Source organism: Pelobates fuscus, chromosome 5 (genome assembly GCF_036172605.1).
Source record: "Pelobates fuscus isolate aPelFus1 chromosome 5, aPelFus1.pri, whole genome shotgun sequence".
Taxonomy (NCBI): Eukaryota; Metazoa; Chordata; class Amphibia; order Anura; family Pelobatidae; genus Pelobates; species Pelobates fuscus.
Genome location: NC_086321.1, coordinates 223,096,504 through 223,121,604, shown reverse-complemented (window position 1 = coordinate 223,121,604; position 25,101 = coordinate 223,096,504). Strand labels below are relative to the sequence as shown.

The window sequence follows — 25,101 nt, the reverse complement described above, 5'->3', positions numbered from 1 at the left end:
AGAAGAGGGGAGGGGAGTAAGAAGAGGAGGGGGGCAGTAAGAAGGAGGGTAGATAAGAAAAAGAGGGGGGTAAGAAGAAGAAGGGGGAGTAAGAAAAAGAGTGGGGAGTAAGAAGAACAAGAGTTGGAAGTAATTAGAAGAAGGGGGTAAGAAGAAGAAGGGGGAGTAAGAAGAAGAAGGGGGAGTAAGAAGAAGAGCAGGGAGTAAGAAGAAGAGGGGGGAGTAAGAAGAAGAAGGGGGGAGTAAGAAGAAGAAGAAGGGGGAGTAAGAAGAAGGGGGAGTAATAATAACAAGGGGGTAAGAAGAACAAGGGGGAAGTAAGAAGAACACAGGGAGGAGGGGGGGGGGTAAGAAGAACACGGGGGGTGAGGAGAACACACAGAGGGAGGAGTGAGAAGAACACAGGGAGGGTGGAGGGGGGATGAGAAGAGCACAGGGAGGGTGGGTGAGTGTGAGAAGAGACCGCTAGGGGAGGGTGGGGGAGAGGAGAGACCACTAAGGGGCAGGGAGGAGCTCTAAGGGACAGAAGGGACAGCTCTATAGGACAGGGGGCAAGACAGGGAGCTCTTTCACACTACGCGCACACACACACACACACACACACACACACACACAATGCATCCCTATACATACACAGAAACACACAATGCATCCCTATACATACACAGAAACACAACATGCTTCCCTTACACACAGAGAAACACACAATGCATTCATTACACACACACACAATGCAACCCTTACACACAAAGACAATGCATCATTTGCACACATACACAGAAACATACAATGCAAACCCTTACACACACATGCAAACACACACACTGTTTTTCTTACATACACACAGAAACACAATGCATCTCTTACACTCAATGCACACACATACAGACACACACCTTGCATCCCTTATGCATACAAACACAGATTCACACAATGCATCCCTTACACACAACCAGAAACACATAATACATCCCATATACACAAATACACGCTGCATCACCTGCACAAACTGGTATCCCTATACACTACATACCATAAGCACACATATTAGATCCTCTACTATAACACATAACACATCCCCTACACACTCCACTCCCTGTGAGCGAACTCATGGGTGGGTGGAACATATAAGTGGACTTATGAGTGGGCCTTATGGGCATACTCACCGTCAGGCACTGGGGCCCAGACCTTGAGCTGTGTAAGAGGCCCCCAAAAAATGGAGCTGCTTCCAATTCTCCCAGAACATTGAATTTTGTGACCACAGTTGCAAACAGCCTCCAGAGATCCTGTTTTACACCAGACCAGTGGAGCCAAACTGCAGCCCATCATCATCCTCATCTAATTGTAAGTAGGCAATCTAGTATATTATTAGTGACACTAATCTATAATTTACCTCACATTAAAGGGACACTATAGCTTAATGAAGTGGTTGTGGTGTCTATAGCTGGTCCCTGCAGGCTTTTTATTTTTTTTTTTTTTTTAATTCTTTATTTTGGCGTGCAAGAGATAAGCAGATGCGATTACATTTGCAGTGCCCCAACGGCATACACTCATTGTTATACATAGGTTGTTAAGTTAAGAGGCATAGCATAGAGTTACTGTGCACATTTTTTATATTGTCACGATATATAGTCGAGTATGTGTCGCTTGTGTGAACTTGGTGTAAGTGTATAGAGTGAGTCAGCGCTTGAAATCAGTCACCCCGGGCCATCAGAGACTGGTACTCCCATGTGTGCATAGCAATAAGTGGTCGAGTATAGTGCTGTGTTGTATGCATGGATACGGCCTTGTGTAAGCGTTTGGTGTGAGCGCGTTCCCCCAGGCTGTGTACATATGAGGAGACATGTCTGCTGTCATGAGGGTAAGGAAGAGGTCATCAGTGACATGCAATATCAGTCCTCAAGCACTCTGTGGTCCCCATATGGTATGGGAGGCATAGATACTGTAGTGGATACTCAGCAGTTGGCGTCTCTGAACCTGTCCATGATGGTTGGTGCCGGTATATACGGCCTCGGCTTGGCATGTGGAAGTCCTTAAATGTGGGCCCGGTATGTTATCCCCGTGAAGGCATGCTCCGTGCGGTTGGTACGCATGTGTTATACAGTGCTCTATTGTATCATCATGAGGTGACATTAGGTTGCTCACGTGAGGCATATTCGCCCATAGTCCCCTTGGTCTGTAGCTTGTTGTTCTCCCTCCATGGGCCTTTCCCCATCCTGCTGCGTGTCCGTGGCTTGTTGCTGGTCTTGGGCTGCTGCTGGATATGGGATGCTGTTTGGTGGGATGATTGATTGGGGGGGAATGCAGCGTTGTGTTTAGGGCCCCGGCCCTCGGTTCTGGCAGAGGGGAAGTAACTCTGCGCATGGCGCAGGTGGCAGTATCTATGGTGCCGCTTTTCGCTGTGCATCTCCCCCCTCCTTCTCCCATCTGCCACTGGGGGTAGGTGTCTCTTAGGGGCCCCGCTCTGCCTACTCACTGTGAGGTGCTCATGTCTGTTCTGCGGGGATCAGCGGTCTGTGTCAGGCGCCATGAGGCGATGTTGTCACACGCGGCCTCCGCCATCTTAGATTTAGGCCGTCTCCGCGAGGTCTCCGAGTGCGGCCACGGGGTGCGGACCGGGATTACCCCCCCGGTCCATGGGGGGGGGGAATCAGGGCCAGGTCCGTTCCGGTGCAGCGTGGCTATCAGGTTCCGGGTGGCAGGATAGTGGAGCGGCGGCCGTCCACTCCACTCACCGCCCAGAGAGCTCCCGCCCGTTGCGGCAGAGAACTCCCCTCCGGGGGACTAAAACCCATCAGGCAAGCCTCTCCCCGGTCCGGTGACCCCCATCCATCGAGGGTCGCAGTGATGGGTAAGTTGGATGAGTTTTAATCGGTAGTAGTGGGCTTTATAGGGTCATTGTGTGCGGGAGCTGATCTTCCCTGCGACCGCTCCGCTCGGCGGTCCGGCCCCTCCTGCAGGCTTTTTAATGTAAACACACACTGTGTGCAGCACTGGCGTTAGTTCATATGGCAGATCATATGGGTGGGGCATTGTGATGTCACATGGGGGGGGCGGCAAATTTATATTTTGTCTAGGGCGGCAAAAACCTTGCACCGGCTCTGATCCTGGGCAGGTGCACCAGTGTACTGGTGACCCACAGGAGGGGAGTGCACTGATTGCACTGCACTCTCCTTCTGCCCAGACCCGTCTTGACCGCAGTGCAAGTGCCCTCTGCCCCTAATTTACAGTGGCTCACACTCACAACAAGCAGGGCCTGGAGCCCTTTGCAGAGACGGAAACAAAGAGGTTCTGCGGCAGCTAGCCGTCCTGCAAGCATTACATTAAACAGCTGTTCCCCATGCAGCCACAGGTGGCGTTGTGCTGGGAGACTGTGATTACTCTTCACTTCCTCCCATCCTACAGAGCAGCGCATGAGGGAGAGAGAGGAGGAGGCATGATTTAATCTTGAATAAATCCTCTAAGCAAACCTTTATAAATTTTGGGGGATCAGCTCTGTTTCCACAGTTTATTGGTGTTTACTCTGATGTCTGTATTAATATTGAGGGATGTCTAAGTAGTAACGTCAGTGTGTGTCAGCAGAGCCAGCCGTTGGGGTGGGCAAGCTGTGCGGTCACGCAGGGTGCCATGACAACAGAGGCACCCGGCGGCCAACACAGCTCACAAGTTGGGTACACCAGCATATTTAATTTAAACGATTCGCTGGTGGTCCACTGGTGCGCACCAGCAGTAGGTGCAGTCAGATCATATCCTCTCCCTCGTGGTTCCGGCGCTCAGTTAGTAAGTCAGAGCACAGGCTCAGAGATTCTCAGCCTGTGCTCTGACAACATTGAAAGTCAGAGCCGTGAAGGAGCGGGTATGGCAAAGAGCTACTGATTAGCATAACATCAATATCCGTTATAAAACCAGGAAAAGGTGGGCATGGATGGTGAACTGATTTGGTGGCGCAATGGGCCACTTGACTGGTTTTGCCCCCCAGGCCTAAGGCTGCCATCCCTCCCCTGCCAATAGGGTTATTCAATAAAGTGAGAATTGTTGGGAATTACAATTGAACTTCTGATTTATGGTCAAAACACCTGTTAACATTCTCCAGATTTGGCTACTCTGCCCTTACACTTACAATTTTCACTCTAGTGAATAACCCGGTAATTATCTTCTGTCAATTTCTCTTCTTTTCCATGTCTATTTATTAAACAGTGGGTTGAAATATAACTTGAAACATTTAGGCCAAAACAGAAGAGTTGTATAAAGTCATCTCAACTTTTTTCAAATCACTGTTTAGTGAATAGACTCCTAAGTGTCTAAGGGAAAGCAGAGAGACCAGTGATACATTTAGGGAAAGGGAACAGACCGGGAAGGCAATTAGGAAAGGGATAGAGAGATTGTTGAGGTTTTTAGGAAACCTATACAGACTAGGAGACATTTAAGAAGAGACACAGTGAGCAGACATTTAGGGGGGAAAAAAGAAACTGTCCATTATGAACACACACATTCAGTACACACAGTAATACATACATCCACACACACACACAGACTGCCAATACATACATCCATACACACACACACACACACAGCAAACAAACTTAACACACCAATTTTTAAACATACAAACAATAATAACCATCTCCTCTTATGCCATACCTGTGCTAGTGATGTGACTGGAGGAGAAGGGGACCATCTTTCAGCCTGCAGGTATCTGTCCTTGTTCTTGGTGGAGCAGGAGAGCCGTGCACTGTGAGCACAGGCTGCTTCCTGCTCCCTCCAGAGTGCTTCCTGTGTTCACAGGCAGGGGGCAGCCAGGATACCAGGTCACATCCTGGCTTTCCCTGCCTGCAGCAAGCAGAGTGCTCTACTCGGGTGCTCGGGATTCAACAGATCCCCTCTCCCTGAGCAAATGATCGGCACTGCAGCAACAGGGAGGCAGAGGGAGCACAGGATATGGCTGCGCTGGGGGGTGGCTAAACAGCCACTTACCCAGCACTCCGACCCCAGGCAGGAGAAGCCCGCTGCCAACCCACAGGAGCAGCCCACCCAGAAACCTCCCGGTGGGCGCCCCCTGCAGGTCGGCGCCCCAGGCGAATGCCTAATTCGCCTTTTATGGTAGCGCGGCCCTGAGTAGAGAATTGTGAAAATAGGAAGTTCAAGAGTTTTAAATATTAAAGGATTCCAGATTCAGTTGGAAAAGACAGTGTGTTAGATTTTCAAAGTTCCAGAATTTAGTAGGAAAAGATACAGAGAGTTAGATGTGACCTCTTGTCTCTGGCCATCTTAAATTTTTAAGGAAGCGCTTATATTAACTTTCTTTATGTCACTAATTTAAAGTGACCAATGGAGCCAGGTGAGTGTATCTTCTTCTATTGATTGCCTTAGACTTTGATCGATAGGTGGCGTTTTAACACCACAAGAAATTCTCATCCAGAATTCAAACTACCACTTTGTATAAGGGATTAATAGAATTTCTTAATGCCTTTGACATCATAAGTCTTATTCTATTGGGCACCGTTTATCAAATAGTCTTCAAAGGGACTTATCAGACATAGCGACTACTTTGTGGGCCATAAAGTATGATTTTGACGTATCTGGCCTCTCTTTCACCTTCTCTAATACAATGGAACCTTGTATCAACCCATTAAATTTAAAAAGTAGAATTAAAGGATCACTATAGGGTCAGGAACACAAACATGTATTCCTGACCCTATAGTGAAAACCCACCATTTAGGTGGCTTCTGAGCCGAAACGGAAACTGAAAATTCAGGATGCCCTTGCCCGAAAACGGAAAATGATTTTTTTTCTTCAAATGTTTTTTTTTCTATAATTTTCTTAATATTAAACTCTTTAATGAATTAAACAGGCAAAATAAAATCTGAATATTAAAGCAGTGCTTTAAAAGGGAAATACATGAAAACCATTAAGCTCACATAGGTTGGTATGCAGTCAGAATACCAAGTACTGAGCGTGTTACTGAATGTATCCTTATACACAAAGGGTGGCTCTGCACACAGGCAAGCAGTGCACTGTGCACAAGGTTAAAATTTTTATATATATATATATATTCTGCACATCAATGAACAACCACCAATATGTTCATTGCTGTACACGGCCATATAAATGAATGAAAAGGGAAACCAATGTGTATATTACATACACATAAATATACAAAATATTTTTAAATCACAGTACACTCCAGGTACACTGATCAGTTTTTTCAGTTAGGATTGCATGGGAACACAAAACATAAGGTTTACTCTTGTAATGCAATCACTCTATGTTCATAGAACTCTAAATGAACAGTACTGTATACAGATTGGGATGGACTATGCTGGATATACAGGAAGCACTGCTGTACACGGCTCTGGGTATGCTGTTAGTACGTAATTCTTGACCATTCCTCTTTACAGAACTGTTTCAGTTCAGCAATATTCTTGGGATGTCTGGTGTGAATCGCTTTCTTGAGGTCATGCCACAGCATCTCAATCGGGTTGAGGTCAGGACTCTGACTGGGCCACTTCAGAAGGCGTATTTTCTTCTGTTTAAGCCATTCTGTTGATTTACTTCTATGCTTTGGGTCATTGTCCTGTTGCAACACCCATCTTCTGTTGAGCTTCAGCTGGTAGACAGATGGCCTTAAGTTCTCCTGCAAAATGTCTTGATAAACTTGGGAATTCATTTTTCCTTCCATGATAGCAATCCGTCCAGGCCCTGACACAGCAAAGCAGCCCCAAACCATGATGCCCCCACCACCATACTTCACAGTTGGGATGAGGTTTGATGTTGGTGTACTGTGCCTCTTTTTCGCCACACATAGTGTTGTGTGTTTCTTCCAAACAACTCAACTTTGGTTTCATCTGTCCACAGAATATTTTGCCAGTACTGCTGTGGAACATCCAGGTGCTCTTGTGCAAACTATAAACGTGCAGCAATGTTTTGTTTGGACAGCAGTAGCTTCCTCTGTGGTATCCTCGCATGAAATCAATTCTTGTTTAGTGTTTTACGTATTGTAGATTCGCTAACAGGGATGTTGGCATTTGCCAGTGACTTTTGTAAGTCTTTAGCTGACAGTCTAGGATTCTTCTTCACCTCATTGAGCAGTCTGCGCTGTGCTCTTGCAGTCATCTTTACAGGACGGCTACTCCTAGGGAGAGTAGCAGCAGTGCTGAACTTTCTCCATTTATATACAATTTGTCTTACCGTGGACTGATGAACAGCAAGACTTTTGGAGATACTTTTATAACCCTTTCCAGCTTTATGCAAGTCAACAATTCTTCATTGTAGGTCTTCTGAGAGCTCTTTTGTGCGAGGCATTATTCACATCAGGCAATGCTTCTTGTGAAAAGCAAACCCAGAACTGGTGTGTGTTTTTTATAGGGCAGGGCAGCTGTAACCAACACCTCCAATCTCATCTCATTGATTGGACTCCAGTTGGCTGACATCTCACTCCAATTAGCTCTTGGAGATGTCATTAGTCTAGGGGTTCACATACTTTTTCCACCTGCACTGTGAATGTTTACATGGTGTGTTCAATAAAAACATGGCAACATTTCATTCTTTGTGTGTTATTAGTTTAAGCAGACTGTGATTGTCTATTGTTGTGACTTAGATGATGATCAGATCACATTTTATGACCAATTTGTGCAGAAATCCATATCATTCCAAAGGGTTTACATACGTTTTCTTGCAACTATATATATATATATATATATATATATATATATATATATATATATACATATATATACATATATATATAACAAGAAGTAGTGATGGTAGCACTCACGGTCTTCAGTTTAAAATATCTTCTTTATTTTGCAAGACTTAAAACATAAGCTCTAGGATCAACGTTTCAGTCCTCTCTCAGGACTTTCATCAGGATCAAATATATATATGTGTCTGGGCGTAGCTCATTCTTGTAGACGAACCTTATCTCTGTTTTATGTTAGCCACATTCCAGAGTTCTAATAGATAGAAACACAAATGTATGTATGAGCTTTTGCATTTTGTTACAAAATGGAGTCATATCTGCTAAGTGGTGACTCACAGTATAGATTTTTTATTTAAATCTTAACACAAAATGTCTGCCAGTGAAAAATATTCTGACAATACACACAATTGTGTGTGTGTATATTATATATATATATGTTTACACACACACCACTAGATCTCCTATATACACACAATAGCTCCTATGCATACACTTGCTACATCCCCTATACACACTAGGCCCTCTATACACACACACCCTCTATCACTCTCTATAGCCCCTAGCCACACACATAACACAACTTAAACCAACCTATTTATATAAAACACCACACCACAGTTGGCTCACTCTACACACACACACACACACACACACAATCTTAGGCTGGCTCCAAACACATGCACAATATATTATATGCTTTCCTTGCCCTTTTGTCCTCTGGTATCCTACTTTTGGAGACAGCAGAGACATGCAAGCAAACACAGCGCAAGCATGTTAATACATTTGCTTGTGCTGCACAGAACAAGTACAGGGCCTTTTTCTCATGCCAGTGCTCTCCAGTGTGTCTCTGCACATGAACTGCTCTGGTAAGGCACTGAACCAACATGCTTCCTTTGAGAGGGGACGTGCTTGTCATTGGTAATGAAAAAATACCCCCTCTGGGGCCCCGCCCACCTCCGCAGTGAGCCACTGTGATAAAAAAAAATGCCTGGGCCAAATTTTTTTCCCAGTCCAACCCTTCTTCTACCCATGACTTTCTCTGTTTGTATGTATGCAAAAACTGGGAATCATGTAACATTTGGGATTTACATTGAATACCAGGCTATGTCCCTAATTTAATATTTTTGAAAAACCATATATATATTTTTTTATACATTGATATATTTCTATATAAATGATGTTTAATGTTTGTTATTTTTAAATATAAAAGGATATAAATATATTAAATTTTTTATATTTTTCAAAATAGGAAATAAATTGAAAAGCATAACCAAAAATATTATATTGAGGCCTATGTCAGAACAACTTTGTATTTGATATATGTGGAAATAAACAAAATAAGAAAAATAGTGTTTTTTTCAATTTCATCTTATGAATCATATGAGCATCATGTACTGTAATCACACTTTGTAATCACTCACAATGACATAGCATAAAATGAGTGATAATTATAGTGACACAGGTCCCTGGTATGTTAGTTTTTTAAAGAGAAATGTAAATGAAAATTCATTGGAGTATAATTCAACTTCAATGTTTTATGGGAAGCAAAATTAATAAATGTTAAAGTCTGTATGATTGGCAATTAACAAATATTCCGTGTGTATCTTGGTTTTCAGACATACTGGTCACCCTGAGCATGGTTTTGGAGCAGTTTTACCACATCATACTAAAGAACATGGAAAAATGTAAGTATTCTAAGAAATTCTTTTTGGAGGGGACTCATTTATTATATCCTATTTTATTTTTTGGTACATGTTATTTTTGTTTTTGTCAAATTACTATATATTTTTTAAAGAATCAGTATGTTTTATTTTTAATATTTGTTAATTTAAAAAAAAATTGATTTAAAAAAAAAAACAAAAAAACGAGGATTATGTGGAATATACCCTTACAATTGAAAGCCATGTTATTATTTGCATTGGTACATATGCACGTGTTTACAATTGTATACTGCGTAAAGTGAGAATTCTAAACTAATTTGAAATTTAAGGCCAAAGTAGCAAACGTGAAGCATAGTTGTCATAGAGAATCTTTAAAAGTTCCTTGAAATTAGTTATTTAATGCATCAATTTTGATTTCTAACCACTTCCAGGGTATAGTGCCTCCCCTGTGCCCTATGCAATAATATATTTACCTATAGCAATGCACAGCATCATTTCAGAACTCTCGTGACACGTGCTATTTTTTACAGTCTCTACATTTCATCCTTGAAATTACATATTCATTCTTTGTAGTAATCAAAAGTGTAGTACCATCAGTGTGGTCAGAAGGTGTTGGCCTCCAAATATTTAAATACTTATATCAGGTGTCTACTGTAGTTTTTTCCCCTGATTTGGAAAAGCTTTACCATTTTCATTCCACTGACTATTTTAGATATTTACTGTGTTTTTACATATTTACACTGAGGTAAAACAACCAGCAACATGAAGTACTTCATTCTTTGAGACCCTTTGTGAAGCTGGATCAGGTAGATGCCTTATCTGCCTTATCTGCATCATCTACAATGCCATGTGTAACTAATGCTATGGTTTGGAGCAAACTGGCGTATGTTGCTCACTGGGAGTGGGACCTAGAAGAACAGCAGGACGTAGGGGTTTGGCAAGTTGTTGTGGACTACATCTCCCTTGGTGCTTTGGCAGTATTTTGGCTGTAAGAGCATTGTGAGAGATGTATCCCACAACATCTGAAATGCCAAAGGTTGCCTACCCTTGGTCTAGACCTTACACTGCAGGTTCTGAAGCATTATTGCCTGAGAGACATTAAAACATATGATACAAATGTAAAAAAAAAAAAAAAATGAACATTGTGTAATGTATTGCAACATATTCCCAGATGGCAATAAAAAAAAACTCTACAGATGTGGCTGAGACTGCAGTCATCAAGTCTATAGTTAGTATTGATTTGGGAAAATCCCATGTGAGCAACATATGCTAGACTTATTATCTCACTGTTTGTCATTTACACTTTGATAGGGGAAATCAGCCAATCACCACTCAAAAAATATAGCAAATTCGTATGTATACACAGAAATAGAAAATGCAGTCTGAGAAGCATGGCCATTTAGCTTTAAAGGGACACTATAGTCACCAGAACAACTACAGCTTAATGTAGTTGTTCTGGTGAGTATAATAGCTCCCTTCAGGCATTTTCATGGAAAATTATTGCATACTACAGGACTTTAAGGCTTATTTTTGCCTGCAAAACTTCCTGAATCCTTTGTGATGTGGATTCATCAAGGTGTTTGTCACAAATACCACCACTCCCATGTGGGTATGGGACTTGCTTCAGTGGAAACTATTAAAAATTACTATTTATCTGCACCAGACCCCCAAAAATAACAATAACATTTATCTTTTTATACCCACACCTATTGTAGTAGAAAAGATGCTACCACAATTTATAAATGGGGCATCGTTGGCATGGGTGTCCGCAGGGGAGGGTAAGAGGTGGCACTTACCCACCCCCTGGATTTTTTAACTTGCCTCCTCCCCCAGGGCTCACTGAGGGCGCCACAGTGGAGAGCCTGCAGCTGAACGAGCCGGCAGGGACATCAAAAGATCTCTTGTTGTCATTTGGGGCACATCCATTTGCATGTTGTCATTTGGGGCACAAGTGATTTCCAATTAGTTTGTATTTGGGCAGCTGCGTAACTCTTTAAGTGCATACAGCATTAATAGAGATCATACAGAGTTGTAAGAAGTAGGCAATACAAAATGACCTAGGAATAACCTAAAATAGAAAACTCATTATTACAATATGTTATTTGCAGAATATGAACATGTAAGAAATCAGGACAACAGAATTAGTTAAAGGCCCCCCCCCCACCCTCAGGGCCCCCATCCCAAGGGCTTAAGGGGTTAAAACCCCTCCAGCCACTTACCTTTCTCCAGCACCAGGCTCCCTCGGCGCTGGTGACCTCTCCTCCCCCTGCCGACATCAGATCCGCATGCGCGCGCATTCAAACTGCCCATAGGAAAGCATTACTCAATGCTTTCCAATGGACGTCCAGCGGAATCGCGGAAACAGTGAGACTGCCACTAGAGGCTGGAATAACCCTCAGTGAAACATAGCAGTTTCTATAAAACTGCTATGTTTTCAGCTGGAGGGTTAAAACCTGGCACCCAGACCACTTCATTGAGCTGAAGTGGTCTGGGTGCCTATAGTGGTCCATTAAGGCTTAAATATGCAGGTATTGCTTTGTACTTAGTAAGCATGCAATAAACAAATCCCAATAACCGAACACGTACCAAACAGGCTGTTACAGTGAAACAAATCCAGTACTTTTTTTTTTTAATAACCACATGTATAGGCCCAGATGTACAGTTAATAAGTTTATACTTATATGTATACACAGATGGCAAGCAGATCTCCGCAGTGCCTAAAAAACAATAACATAGAGTCATAGAACATAGTGTGTACTGTACTAATAAAGTGAGTAGTAGATGATAAATGGTTACACTCACGAATTTCAGAGCCATAACAGGCTCTGTATAGCAAGCCCAAATGTGCAGTCTAATGATGAGTACCTATGGACCATGGACCATGGACCACTGGTAACAGATGGATCACGGAGATACGGATAACAGCAGCAGTAGATGAAAATATCAAAAATGTATTGTAGTAAATAAAACATAAAGAGTTAAAAAATGTAAACATAAAACCACACGTAACCAAGCCATGGCCGGGCACAATATATATATTGTGATAAAGTGAATGGTGTTGTTTGTGAGGGTGTTCATATTTCTGCTAATTTCCTCAGAGAGGCATATGACATTTAACCCCATGCAACATAAATTAATGTCTAGAGATGGGCCCCCTGGGGTGGAGCATTCAGAGAGTAGGGTGGGCCAAAGCTCCACTCCTCAGTTTATATACAACTGAGAGAAATAAGGTCCAGGCATTAAATAATGCTTTCCTACGGGAATGTCTAATGCACGCACGGCCATTGCCGTGCATGCGCATTAGGTCTCCACCGGAGTGTGGGTGGAGCCTGACCCAACGCCGAGGGACTTCAGCGCTGGATTTAGGCAAGTCACTGAAGGGGTTTTAACCCCTTCAGCAACATAGGATGGGGGGTGGGAGGGAGGGTGGCACTGCAGTGCCAGTAAAACGGATTTGTTTTCCTGGCACTGGAGAGTCCCTTTAAACCATTTTTGAACGTTTTAACCCTCAATGAGAGTCCCTGGCCACCCACAGCCTGCCCCACTGGAGATCTTGCTAAGGCAGAGATTACACACTTCCTTCAATTGATACTAGCAGTGGACACTGGGATAGGCTAAAAGTGAGCAGCTAATACTCACAGCCAATCACTGCCACCCATTGCTGCTGAGACCAATGCTTCCTCAGAGTGGGCTAGGACTATAGTAATATATTAATACTAAGTAAGTGAATTGTTGCTTTTAAATTTATTTCCATGTGTCCCCCCCCCCTTTTTTTTCAGGAATCTAGAAACTACATACTGCACTGATTATACAGCACCATATCATTATTCACCACCTGTAAGTACTAATAGATAAGTAATCTAAACCTGATCTAATATTTTAATACATAAATCACTCTCTGAAACTTTTAGCATGTAGCGCTCTTGTAATACAGGTTTGGACAAATATAAGTATATCTATTTTGCTGTAGCAATACAAAAAATGTAATAGCATAGACCAGGGGTTCCCAATTGATTTTTCCCATGGAACCCTTTGACATAGTGTATCAACATCGAGGAACAAAACTAAACACCACTAAAGCCCTCCCTCACTCTGCCACTAGGCACCCCCTCACTCTGCCACCACTCACCCCCTCCCTCACTCTGCCACTAGGCACCCCTTCACTCTGCCACCTCTCACCACCTCCCACACACACAGGAAACCTGTCACCCTCTCCCTCACACACGCTGTCACCTGTCACCCCCCTTGGACAAGTAGATTTTTTTAAATATTCCACACCCCTGCATTTGCAGACACACACGAACGCTCAATACACATATGCATTCACATTGACACTAAATACAAAAAAGCAAATGTAGTCATCCAGACATGCACAAGTGCATTCACATAGACTCAAATACAAACATCAAATAGGAAAAGAAACAACAAAACATGGGAATTGGCTGTATAATCTAAAAGAGAACACAAAAACAAAACATAGTGTGATATTGTTATAAATTATATATGTGCGTTATAAATTATATATATGTAATAATCTTTCTGAAGAAGTCTAACCGACGAAACGCGTTGAGCAGCTACGAGAGCCCTGTATTGGTGGTACAGCAGACTTTTATCTTGTCGGTACACTGTTGGTTTTTGTGTTGTGTAGTGTCATCTGTCTTTTTTGTGCACTTTGACACTTTTTTTGCACTGGCACTTTGTTATATCTGCACAGTCATCTGTATAGCTGAAGCTGCTGTCCATAGGGGCCATCGTGCCTTATTTGGCTTTTTAACATTATATTGCGATTTTGCAAATTTTTGTGTGTGCTATTGCTTATTTTACCTGGATTTATTACTAATAAAGTGGATATTTTTCTTACATATATTTTTCATACATCTATTTGTCCCTCCTATCCATGGGAATCTCCAGATTGAACTTTGTGATTGTGGTGCCCTGTTTTTTCTGATTTATTAATCAGGATTCTGTGGTTGTTTGTATAGAGGTTTTGGGGATGACCTCATGACAGTGGCTTGCCTACACTAGTTTGATATTATTTACCCACCCAACCGTACACGTTTTTTGTTTATATGGACTAATGAATGACTCTGAATCTGAATGTGTGTTGATTATTTACCATATCAGACACTGACAAAAACGATAAGTCACTAGAGATATCAGCACTGGAAAAAATTATTAATTTTCTTTTTAATATGAGCCAAACAGAAAGGGTACAATATCTATGTGTTACTATCTTTACAACCGAAAACCTGAAGTTAAACTGAAAGATATGGTGTCATGATAGATGGAGTTAGGAACACAATATGAGCATGAGGAATGGTTCAGTTTCTTTAAAGCTCTAAAAATTATTTCTTGCTGTACTGATCATTTCGAAAATTATTACAAAATGTTATATTGATGGTATCTGGCTCCGTCTAGACTACCTAATATTAACAGTGTGTATTCTGACCGTTGTTGGAGGGATTGTGGGGGTATGGGAAATATGGCTCATATATGGTGGAATTGTCCCAAAATAACTAGATACTGAAAAATGATTCATGACTTGATTGTTAAAGTTGTTCGGTCTATTAGTAAATTAACCTCAGAACTTGTATTATTCAAGCAATTCCCTGAGTCCATCAATAGAACAGATAAAATATTAATAGGCCGGTACATCTCTCTGATAATCACCCACCTGGGAGACCCGAACCCTGACCCAAACGATCAACAGAACCCGCCAGCAGCGAGCAGACCATAATGGGTCGAAAAACAAAAAAAATGAAGCCAGACAAGCCCAGAACGAGCCTAAACATAGGCGAACTCTTCAGACAGGCAGATGGCGCGACGGGGCCCAAAATGGCCGCCTTCCCTGAGGCCTATTCAGACACGTCGGACGACTTCTATCCCGACGAGGTGGAAGAAAGACCGACGAAACACATGCCGGCACCAACCTGCCCGGACTCTGACCCGGTTACCACCACGGTCCTGAAGACACTCCTGGCAGACCTCCAAGCCACAATTCTGGCGGACATGGCCAACATCCGCGCAGAAATACGAGGCCTGACAGGCAGACTGGGAGCCCTGGAGACCACGACAAGCGACCAAGCCCAGCAGATAACCACGCTCCAACTAACCGTGAGGGACCTGCAGCAACAGGCAATGAGGCATGACAACCGCTTTGCCGCAATGGAAGACAGGAGGCGCAGTACCAATGTCAAGGTACGGGGTGTTAGGGAGGAGATCCTGGACACGGAACTACCGCACCTCCTCAGGCGCCTATTCCAAACTCTGCTCCCCCAGAGACATGGGAAAACAATGGGGCTGGAGGGATTCTTCCGGGTACCTAAAGCAACCAGGGCCCCGGCAGCAGCACCCAGGGACCTGGTGGTTCGCTTCCAGAATATGAGGGACAAAGCCGCAGTCATGGCAGCCACCAAAGGCCGCACGCCCTACAAATTTGAATCCATGTCTTCACGTTCTTCCAAGACCTCTCAGGAAGCACCCTAGCTTGGCGGAGGTCTCTCATACCCTTCACCTCCCTCCTCAGGCGGCATAACCTAGAATACAGATGGAAGAAAGAGCGCACACTCATGGTCTGCAAGGGAGAGGAGAAACACCTGGTCCAGAACCTCGAGGAAGCCACAAAGCTGCTAGATGCCCTGGGACTCCCGCAGGATTCTATGACAAACACAAGACCTGGCGCAGCGGACCGTGCATCCCACAGGTGGGACCCAGCGAATGCTATCCCGTTTGTGCCCGGACGAGCCGCTGCGACCTCGTATGCTGCAAACACCACTTGACTTATGCAGCGGGACTACCGGCCAGAGACTTTCTACTGTTAAGAGTTACCAAAGTTCTATTATACTGCTAAACGCTCTAACCTCCCCCCACACATAAAGGAGAATCCCAGACACCGCAAGCATCACTCCCCCAGCCTACCTGGATGGGGCACGAGCTAACACCCCATGCTAAAAGCCTCCCACCCCTAGGAGTACACAAGCTGCAAAGGAGCTGTGTCACATACCTGACACGACTTCAAGAACACAACCCATACCGACAGAGGCCCGACTGATACATTACCCTGCAGGGGATACTCCCCCGCGGTCTGCCCCCTACTATTACTATCACCATGACCACTGAACGACACCTCAACACCCGCAGCATGGACAGTGGCGACAGCCTCTCGAGAGGTGCTCTGTCCCCGCTCCCAGCGACCGTCCTCAGGTACCGACATCCCACGCCCAAGTCCAGACAGTACATATGTAACCTTAGACAAGCAAGTCCGGTGAGTGTACCCAGAACAACACCCTGTCGCAACACCGACACTTCACCACAGACACCACAATGTAGTCTAATGGGGCATAGTCTCCCTGGCCTCCATGGAAGTGGAGTACATACTAACGTCCAACCAGAGTAATTCCCCTAACACTCCCATACGAATACCACATTGACTTAAAGGAACACTATAGTCACCTAAATTACTTTAGCTAAATAAAGCAGTTTTAGTGTATAGATCATTCCCCTGCAATTTCACTGCTCAATTCACTGTCATTTAGGAGTTAAATCACTTTGTTTCTGTTTATGCAGCCCTAGCCACACCTCCCCTGGCTATGATTGACAGAGCCTGCATGAAAAAAAAAACTGGTTTCACTTTCAAACAGATGTAATTTACCTTAAATAATTGTATCTCAATCTCTAAATTGAACTTTAATCACATAGATGAGGCTCTTGCAGGGTCTAGCAAGCTATTAACATAGCAGGGGATAAGAAAATCTTAATTAAACAGAACTTGAAATAAAGAAAGCCTAAATAGGGCTCTCTTTACAGGAAGTGTTTATGGAAGGCTGTGCAAGTCACATGCAGGGAGGTGTGACTAGGGTTCATAAACAAAGGGATTTAACTCCTAAATGGCAGAGGATTGAGCAGTGAGGCTGCAGGGGCATGTTCTATACACCAAAGCTGCTTCATTAGACTAAAGTTGTTCAGGTGACTATAGTGTCCCTTTAACAAAAACCGGTGCAGCATGGCACTCAGTGAGACTGGTGAGGGCTTACAAACACTGCAGGGGTGAAAGCACCACATAGAATCAACTTACTCACACCAAAGCCACCTAGGCTGCCCAAACGTCAAACGCATACCATACCTGCTACAACCCTAATGCCAAAGCCGGACATGCACTTTTACTATTGAGTATGTGTTGACACTCTAAACACCATATTAATATACACAGTTGCCCTTATTGAGCTTGTTATATTAGTTACTGCAATTATACTTTTCTTTGTTTAATTCCTGTGACCCGTTAGCCTCCAGAGGGGCAAAAATAATGTTAGTTTATCTAATCGTACTTAACCAGCTTGATGTACTTGACGTTTTAAAAAAAACTATGTGCATGTCATCTAAACGCCATACAAATGTCATAATATGTTATAAAATACATGGATTGCCCCGCTATCGTGGCGCTGCAAACTCCTCATGTAACCCTTTCTGCACAACAAAAATAAAGAATTTAAAAAAAAAATGAATAGGCCACATCCTGATTGCTGCCACCTCATGCTTACCACGGTATTGGAAATCCAAAAATGTACCATCACTTAAAGAAGTTTTTAATTTGTACTTGGGTAATAAAGCACACGAAAAACTATACACACATTCACAAAACTAAAATGTGATTGGGATAAAGTGGAAGAAGAAATTAAAAAAGTATATGTTTTTTAAAAACTAATTGTTAAACTTTATTATTGTTTATATACAACATTTTGTTTGCTACTGATATGGATGGATACATAACCTTTCCCTCTTACAAGTTCCCCTTACCTTCCCTACCCCGAATAGAATGTTTGTCTATTCATTTATAACTTGTTGAAACATTTCTAAAACTTTAATAAAAAATTATTTGAATTAATAGGTGAAGACGCATTTTGCAAAAGGTATTTTTGCCTTTTGTAGCCAAAAATATATGCACCAGCCCTGTTTAGAGGCAGTATCCCTAAGAATTTCCATTTCCAATTCCATTAGTTAAATCAATGCTGTGTAGAATTTAGACTGTGCTGGAGGAAAATCAGAATTCTAACCAGTACTAGATATGTGTATGAATAAAAAAGACACAGAGTTCAATGCTTTAGACTAATAACATTTTTTTTTCCCGAGCATTTGTTTAATAGAAAATAAACAAAGAGGCTAGTTGCAAGCATTAAGAAACATTATTCTTGTGTTTGGTATTAGGACCACACAAGCAGTATATTCAATATTTTCTGTTTTGTTTCATAGGCAAAGGATCCAAAAAATAAACATACATTTTTAATAAGCAATTTTTTTTTAATGATCATGCATTATTACATTTTCTTAATTACATTTCCACATGCTGCCCCAAAGTTTAATCAAATATATGTTTAGATTACAATAGAGATTACATTTGTTAAATCAATAATGTTCTGTCAATATAGCAATTTAGAAGAGTGTATTAATGTAACTTAGCATTTTATATGCAGCAGTGCTAAAAGGTGTTTGGTCTCTATACAGCCTTAAGTATCACAGAACTACAAACTAACTTGTGAAATTATTCAACCCCCTTTGAAAATCAGTTTTTTTGTAAAAATCTGCAGACTTTCAGCCGTTTGCAATGAACAAATAAAACAAAAGCAATTGAAAATGCTTCAAGTGGTTTTCCCAAATTCAACTGAAAATGCAACTTGTAATGACTTCTCCAGTCTCAAAATGATTCAACCTCCTGGACAGAATCCCTCACAACAGCACAAATATGCAAAACAGGTAGATTAGTTGCACCAGGTGTGCTTGAGCTGGAACACTTAAAATACCTAAACTGGCCAGGTGTTGAGTATCAAGTCAAAAGAATGGTCCAAAAAGTTAAGAGAAGAGATCATCGCCCTTCACAAACAAGGAACAGGATACAAAAAGATAGTAATGGCATTGAATATTCTTATAGACACCGTTGGAAGCAAAATTAGCAAGTTAAAAGAACAGTGCTTACACTACCTGGATGAGGCAGAAAAAGGAAGCTATCATCGTCTGCAACCAGATTTCTGAGAAGGCAGGTTGTGAAAAACCCTGCAAGACTTGGTGGCCACAGACACTGAGGTTTCAGTGAGCACAGTAAGGCATGTAGCAAACGCAGAAGGTTTCCACGACAGAACTCCAAGAAGTACACCACTAGTGACCCAAAAGCACAAGAAAGGTTTAAATAATATAACAATCTCAAAATCATATAAATAAGCCACAGAAATTTTGGGATTTTGTTCTGTGGAGCAATTAAACAAAACTGGAACTTTTCGGCCCAATGGATCAGGGGTATGTCTAGAGGAAGAAGCATGAATCATTGCTGTGCCTAATCATTAAAATCATGAAGCACCAACATCAAAAAGCAATAATCAATTACCCTAAGGTCTTCATTGGCAGGCACCAAAACCCTGTTCGGGATGAGTGAACTGAGTATTTGAGAAAGAAGAAAACACAAACTGATTGTAAATAATCACATCAAACTTTATTGTCCAACAGGGACTTAATCAATAATATAACCGGTTAACCTATAGTGTGCATTCAGTTAATCTAACAGCTTAAATATCTAGATATATCAGCTTAAAGGGACACTATAGTCACCTGAACAACTTCAGCTTAATGAGGTTGTTCAGGTGAGAACAATAGCTCCCTGCAGCCTTTCTCATGTAAACACTGTATTTTCTGAGAATAAACCGTGTTTACCTTGGAATCTAGGAACACCTCCAGTGGCAGTCACTCAGACGGCCACCAGAGGGACTGAGTTCAAGGCTGCCTAATTCGCATTCATCACGTTTGCCGTTTTCACGCTTTGGTGAATACATCAAACGTGATATCAGTAGGCAGGAGGAACTGTGAACGCGCCTCCTGTGTCCTGTAGTTAACCCCAGAGCCTGTCAGCAATCAAAGCCGACAGTGTGGGGAGATAAGATCTAATGCACACACATCGGTTAGGGCTGACAGGCAGAAGACCGGAGACCGAGCAGGAGGATCCAAACCGTAAGTAATTGTGAGTGAGGGTGAGAGAGTGAGTGAGTGAGTGACAGAGAAATAGATGGATATAGATACATAGAGTTAGATAGAATTAGATAGCCATAGATAGATAGAATTAGATATGTAGAAAGAGATTGATAGAAATAGAGAGTGTGTGTATGTTTAACAATATTTATTTTCAATGTGTGTGTTTGTGTACAAACACTATATATAGAGATATCTCTATATATGTATATAGTGTTTATATACTATATACTTTAGGCTGGGGGGTTGCAGTAGAAGGGGGACGGGCATAGAGAGCGAGCTGAGCTGTCAGTCAGCTCAGCTCACGAATGCGCGGTAGAGCGCTCAGTGTTCATTCACAGGGCGGCATTCAATGCCGCTCTATGAAGAACGCGATTGGTGCAACATGAAGCTGCGCATGTGCACCAGATCGTTATGACGCTTCTCTGAGAGAAGCGTCTAAGCCCTGCTACTTCATCATTTTGATGCCGAGGATCTTGGCGCTGGAACGGAGGTAAGTTTGATCTATAACAATATTTTTTATTAAGGGGAAGTTAATATAAAAGCAAAAAAGAAGGATAGGGGGCCTGTCTTTCTTTCTTTTATATGTTGACTTTAGTGCTCCTTTAAGTATACATCACCATTAGAGAAACTTGGAGGTAACTCCGCTGCATGACTGGGGGAACTCAGGCAGTCAGTCTTGGAAGGACACTCTCTACTGGGAACAGCAAAGACCAGCAACATGCGTCCTTATTACAGGTGGGTAGTTCTCCAAGTGAGTGCCAAGTTTCACCGTCTTTTATACCTTTTTACCAATGAGATGGATGGTCTGTACTTTTCCACCAAGTTTTCTTTTCAATGCAGCCCAGCATGTATGTCATGCAGATTAGGTAATGTTTATAGTTGATCAGGCACAAGGCACAAACACGTACAGTACCTTTTCTCAGAATCTATGGCCCTGTACTCAGTCTTTCTAAACATTGCTGGCACCAAGTCCTACTTTCAAGTACGTCAGCCACTTTGGATATTGGCCAGACATGTTATAGAACATTCTATGCAATGTCATCTTGTTTTTCTTAGTGTGACTAAGTGTAAGACCAGCCATCTTAACTATCTATAATAGTTTAATTTGCTCAATAGTGATCAATCATCCTTAATAAATATGGAATATTATTATCACAAGCATACACTGAAAAGAACACTCTGCCTACAGTTAAGCATGGTGGTAGCTTGGTGATGCTCTGGATCTGCTTTGCATCCTCTGTAAACCTGCAGCGTGTGGAAGGCAAGATGGATCCATTGAAGGATCAGGAAATCCTAGGAGAAAATGTGTGAGGAAGCTGAAGCTTGGGCGTCGTTGTACCTTCCAACAAGACAATGATCCCAATCATACCTCCACCCAACGATCCCTATCATACCTCACCAAAAATTCCACCAAGGCTTGGTTACTGAAAAAATCCTAGAAAAGTCTAAAATGGCCATCACAGTCACCTGACATGAATCCCATAAAAAATCTCTGGTGGGATTCAATGATGGCGGTTGCAGCATGCAAACCCAAGCATATTACTGAATATTACCATTTAAAGTAATGCACACACTCCTAAATTGTTGCAAATTGAATAATGTAATAAACAAATTAGCATGCATTCTGAATATTTTATTATGTATCTGTAGTAATATAAATGAAGTAGCAACTTATTTTAATATTTCTGAATGATCTACTTTAATTTCAGAAATACCTGCTTTAATGGTGTAAGATCAAAACTTATGTATTGTTATAATTTTATCCTGGATTGACGTATCTCCCCTATATTTCTATAATGATTGCATTCTTGAAAACCACAGTTGAGTACATCGTTATAGTATATTAAATAAGCTTTCACTGTTATGGTTTCTTATCTTGTTCTAAAATAAACAGTGTGTAATATTCACAGACTGTGCTGTGTTTGTTATACTAGCAGAAAACATGTGGAGGGGAAAAAAATCAACTGAAAACAAATTATGAAGAATCTGTATCTAAAAGTATATGCAGTTTTTATTGTTTTACCAGTCTGGGTAAATAGGAGTTATGTAGAGTCTGTGGTTCTAGTATTGCTTGACTTTTGGTTATTAGCATAGTGTTTAGCTTATATTCCAGTGTTTTATTAAAACACTGTTTTGTATGGAATATCACTTGCTAGTATGCTTCCCCCCCACCCCCCCTTTAAAAAAAAAAAAAAAAAAAAAAAGTTATAATACAATAACTTTACTTACAATACTATGCTGAGGTCAAGTTCTACTTGCTTCTTGATCTGCCTTTGGTGATGTCACACCTCCTGATGCAGGAGGGGGGATGTAACAGAGGCTGAGCTGAAGTCGGACTTAGGGGAGCATGGAGGAGGGCCATTCTGCCATTGGTCATCAATCACCAGCCTGTTATGCGTGCTGATGAAGGACTCTTTTTATGCCCAAAATTGACATTAGTCGTTTATACTTGAGTATAAAAGGGATTTAAAATACTACAAAACACCGGCTACATAAATATTTGTTACGTTTTAAGGAATTCAAGCAGCTCCAGCAAATATAGTTTTGAGTTTCACATCTGTGGCATTATATTCTATGTAATGGGCTCATTATGTGCGATGTTATTAGGAGAACCTCTCCTAACACATCTGCATGTATCCAATTATTAAATAATATAATTAACCCTTGTATCATTCTACAACCACATTAAGTCCAAGATCCAGATATTGATTGTTGTTGAATCTGTAGTTGGCCCACATTATAATTAAGATCATTAATGCTTAATGCATAAATTCTCAACTTATCTTACCCATTGCTGTTGGATTTCAGCTTCTAGGAATCATGGCCCATGATAACTTTTATGCATCAATTGTGAATGATAGTTCATTCTCTATCAAGGGTAGATGGAGGATTTCCATGAATGTTTTACTCATGAAGTGAAGTGCAATGCTTCTTTAACCATGGGTGAGTAAACTTTTCCGGTGAACATGTCACAGGAGAGTACATCAAAGCAGGGGATTGGACAGGTCTAACAGGTGATAGCGCACTACTGAGTCAGAGAAGAATGAAAAAATACAGGAAACCTTAGAAAATAGAGTAGAACTATCAATGGAGGCTTTGTGGTCTCTGTATATGATTTAGATTAACTGGGGATACAACAACCACCAAGACAACAATTAAGAACAGATTTGTCAACTACCAGTGGCTACTAACTTCTATAGTTGATCACACAGCAAAGCGCATGCAGATTTAATGGTAAATGGTAATGTAACAGAAAAGAGTTTATGCTTTATTGTTGATTTGTGTAAATTTGTGGGGATGGAGGGAATTTGTGAAAGGAGAGGATTTTCCCTTTTCAGAAAATTTAGAAAAAGATGTGTGTTTGTGTACACACACAACTTTGATTTAAATATATACATTGCATTTTTTTTAAATCTAAAATTGTAAAATGTAAGCTTACATTTTAAAACTTATTTCTTTTTATGTAAAATATATATATAATTTTTTTGTTGTCTTTTTCTACAGAATTGTCCAGATACTCCAGACTATTCTGCAGCTTATAAGAAATGCCACTCTCAGTTTACAGACACTGCAGACTATAGGAGATTTGGCAGAAATACATGGCAGGATGAGAGTGGAATTTATGCCAATAATCCGATGAAGCAGATTGTGTTTAAGCCATCCTGCCCTATTACACCCCATCTGTGATTAAATAAACCTATACTGGATAATGTTCAACAAACAGAAAGCAAGTGTCTGAAATCACTTTGTTCTATTCTCTATACTCTGCAATCCAGTTTAAATGGTGGATAAAAGGGTCAAACCACTAGTAAGACAAAAGTTTCTTGTACATTGTTACACTTCTGGAAATAAAATGCTTGGAAAGTGCCTTTAAATTACACAAATATAGGTACCAAAGACATCTTCTTTTGCAAACTTTAGGTCTCTGCAACCTAATATGAATTGTCCTGCTAAAATGCCCTGAATGAGATATTAACCCATTAAATCAATCTGTTTATAAGTTTGGAATGTGCTATGGGCAGGTCTTCTGCTTTAAATACATAAAATTTGTTTAATTCACAGTAAAACTCCAATATGTGCATAAGCGTAAAAACAAACAAACCCCACAATATTAATACAATGAAAGCAGAGAACAAGTGAAAATGACAAAGTGAAGTCATAACACCCCTGGGTAAGTAACTGAGGATGTCTACATTATTATTATATATACGTTTGTGTGACAAAATTTCGTTAATAAGCACTGTAGGGCTTAGGTTGCTTAAAGTCCTATGGTAACATCACCTGGTTTAATTTCAAACCATTTAACAATTTGATATAAACCAAGGGTCTTAGCGGTGCTGAGAAACCTCCACCATCTTGTCTACATTGATAATGAAGAAAACCTTCATGTTATCAACATCATGATAAGATTTAGCTGTGAGTTCTGGGTGCCAATGCTTTCAGCCAATCACTGTTGTCCAGAATGGATTTATTAATTTGGCATTATTATCATCTGCAGGGATTTAAATGCATTTAAAGGGCTATGTGCAGCACTCAATTTGAGGGCTTCATACAGCTTATCTGTCAGTCTGGCCCAGTATGGCTGATAGAGAGGAGCCCCAGGTATTAAATGATACCTCGGTCTCCATGGTGTTTAGCAGGGATTTAACCATGCGCTCACCAAAATAATAGGACGTTCCATCCAGTTCTAGCATTGATAAAGTCCAGTCTGTGGAGAATGGCGTGGAACGT

At 41.5% G+C, this 25,101-nt stretch overlaps 1 protein-coding gene across 2 annotated transcripts in view; it reads left to right on the top strand.

Annotated features, from left to right (window-relative positions):
- The window catches only part of CFAP95 (cilia and flagella associated protein 95), a 100,112-nt gene extending 76,015 nt beyond the window's left edge, over nt 1-24,097 (top strand). Inside the window, exons 4-6 of one of the 2 annotated variants that reach the window (XM_063455052.1) lie at nt 9,316-9,384; nt 13,140-13,197; nt 23,875-24,097. In XM_063455052.1, coding sequence (XP_063311122.1) covers nt 9,316-9,384; nt 13,140-13,197; nt 23,875-24,057 — 310 coding nt within the window. In that variant the 3' untranslated portion in view covers nt 24,058-24,097. The remainder of the gene's footprint in view (nt 1-9,315; nt 9,385-13,139; nt 13,198-23,874) is intronic. The other variant, XM_063455053.1, reaches the window with a different exon arrangement.
- The last annotated feature ends 1,004 nt before the right edge of the window (nt 24,098-25,101 follow it).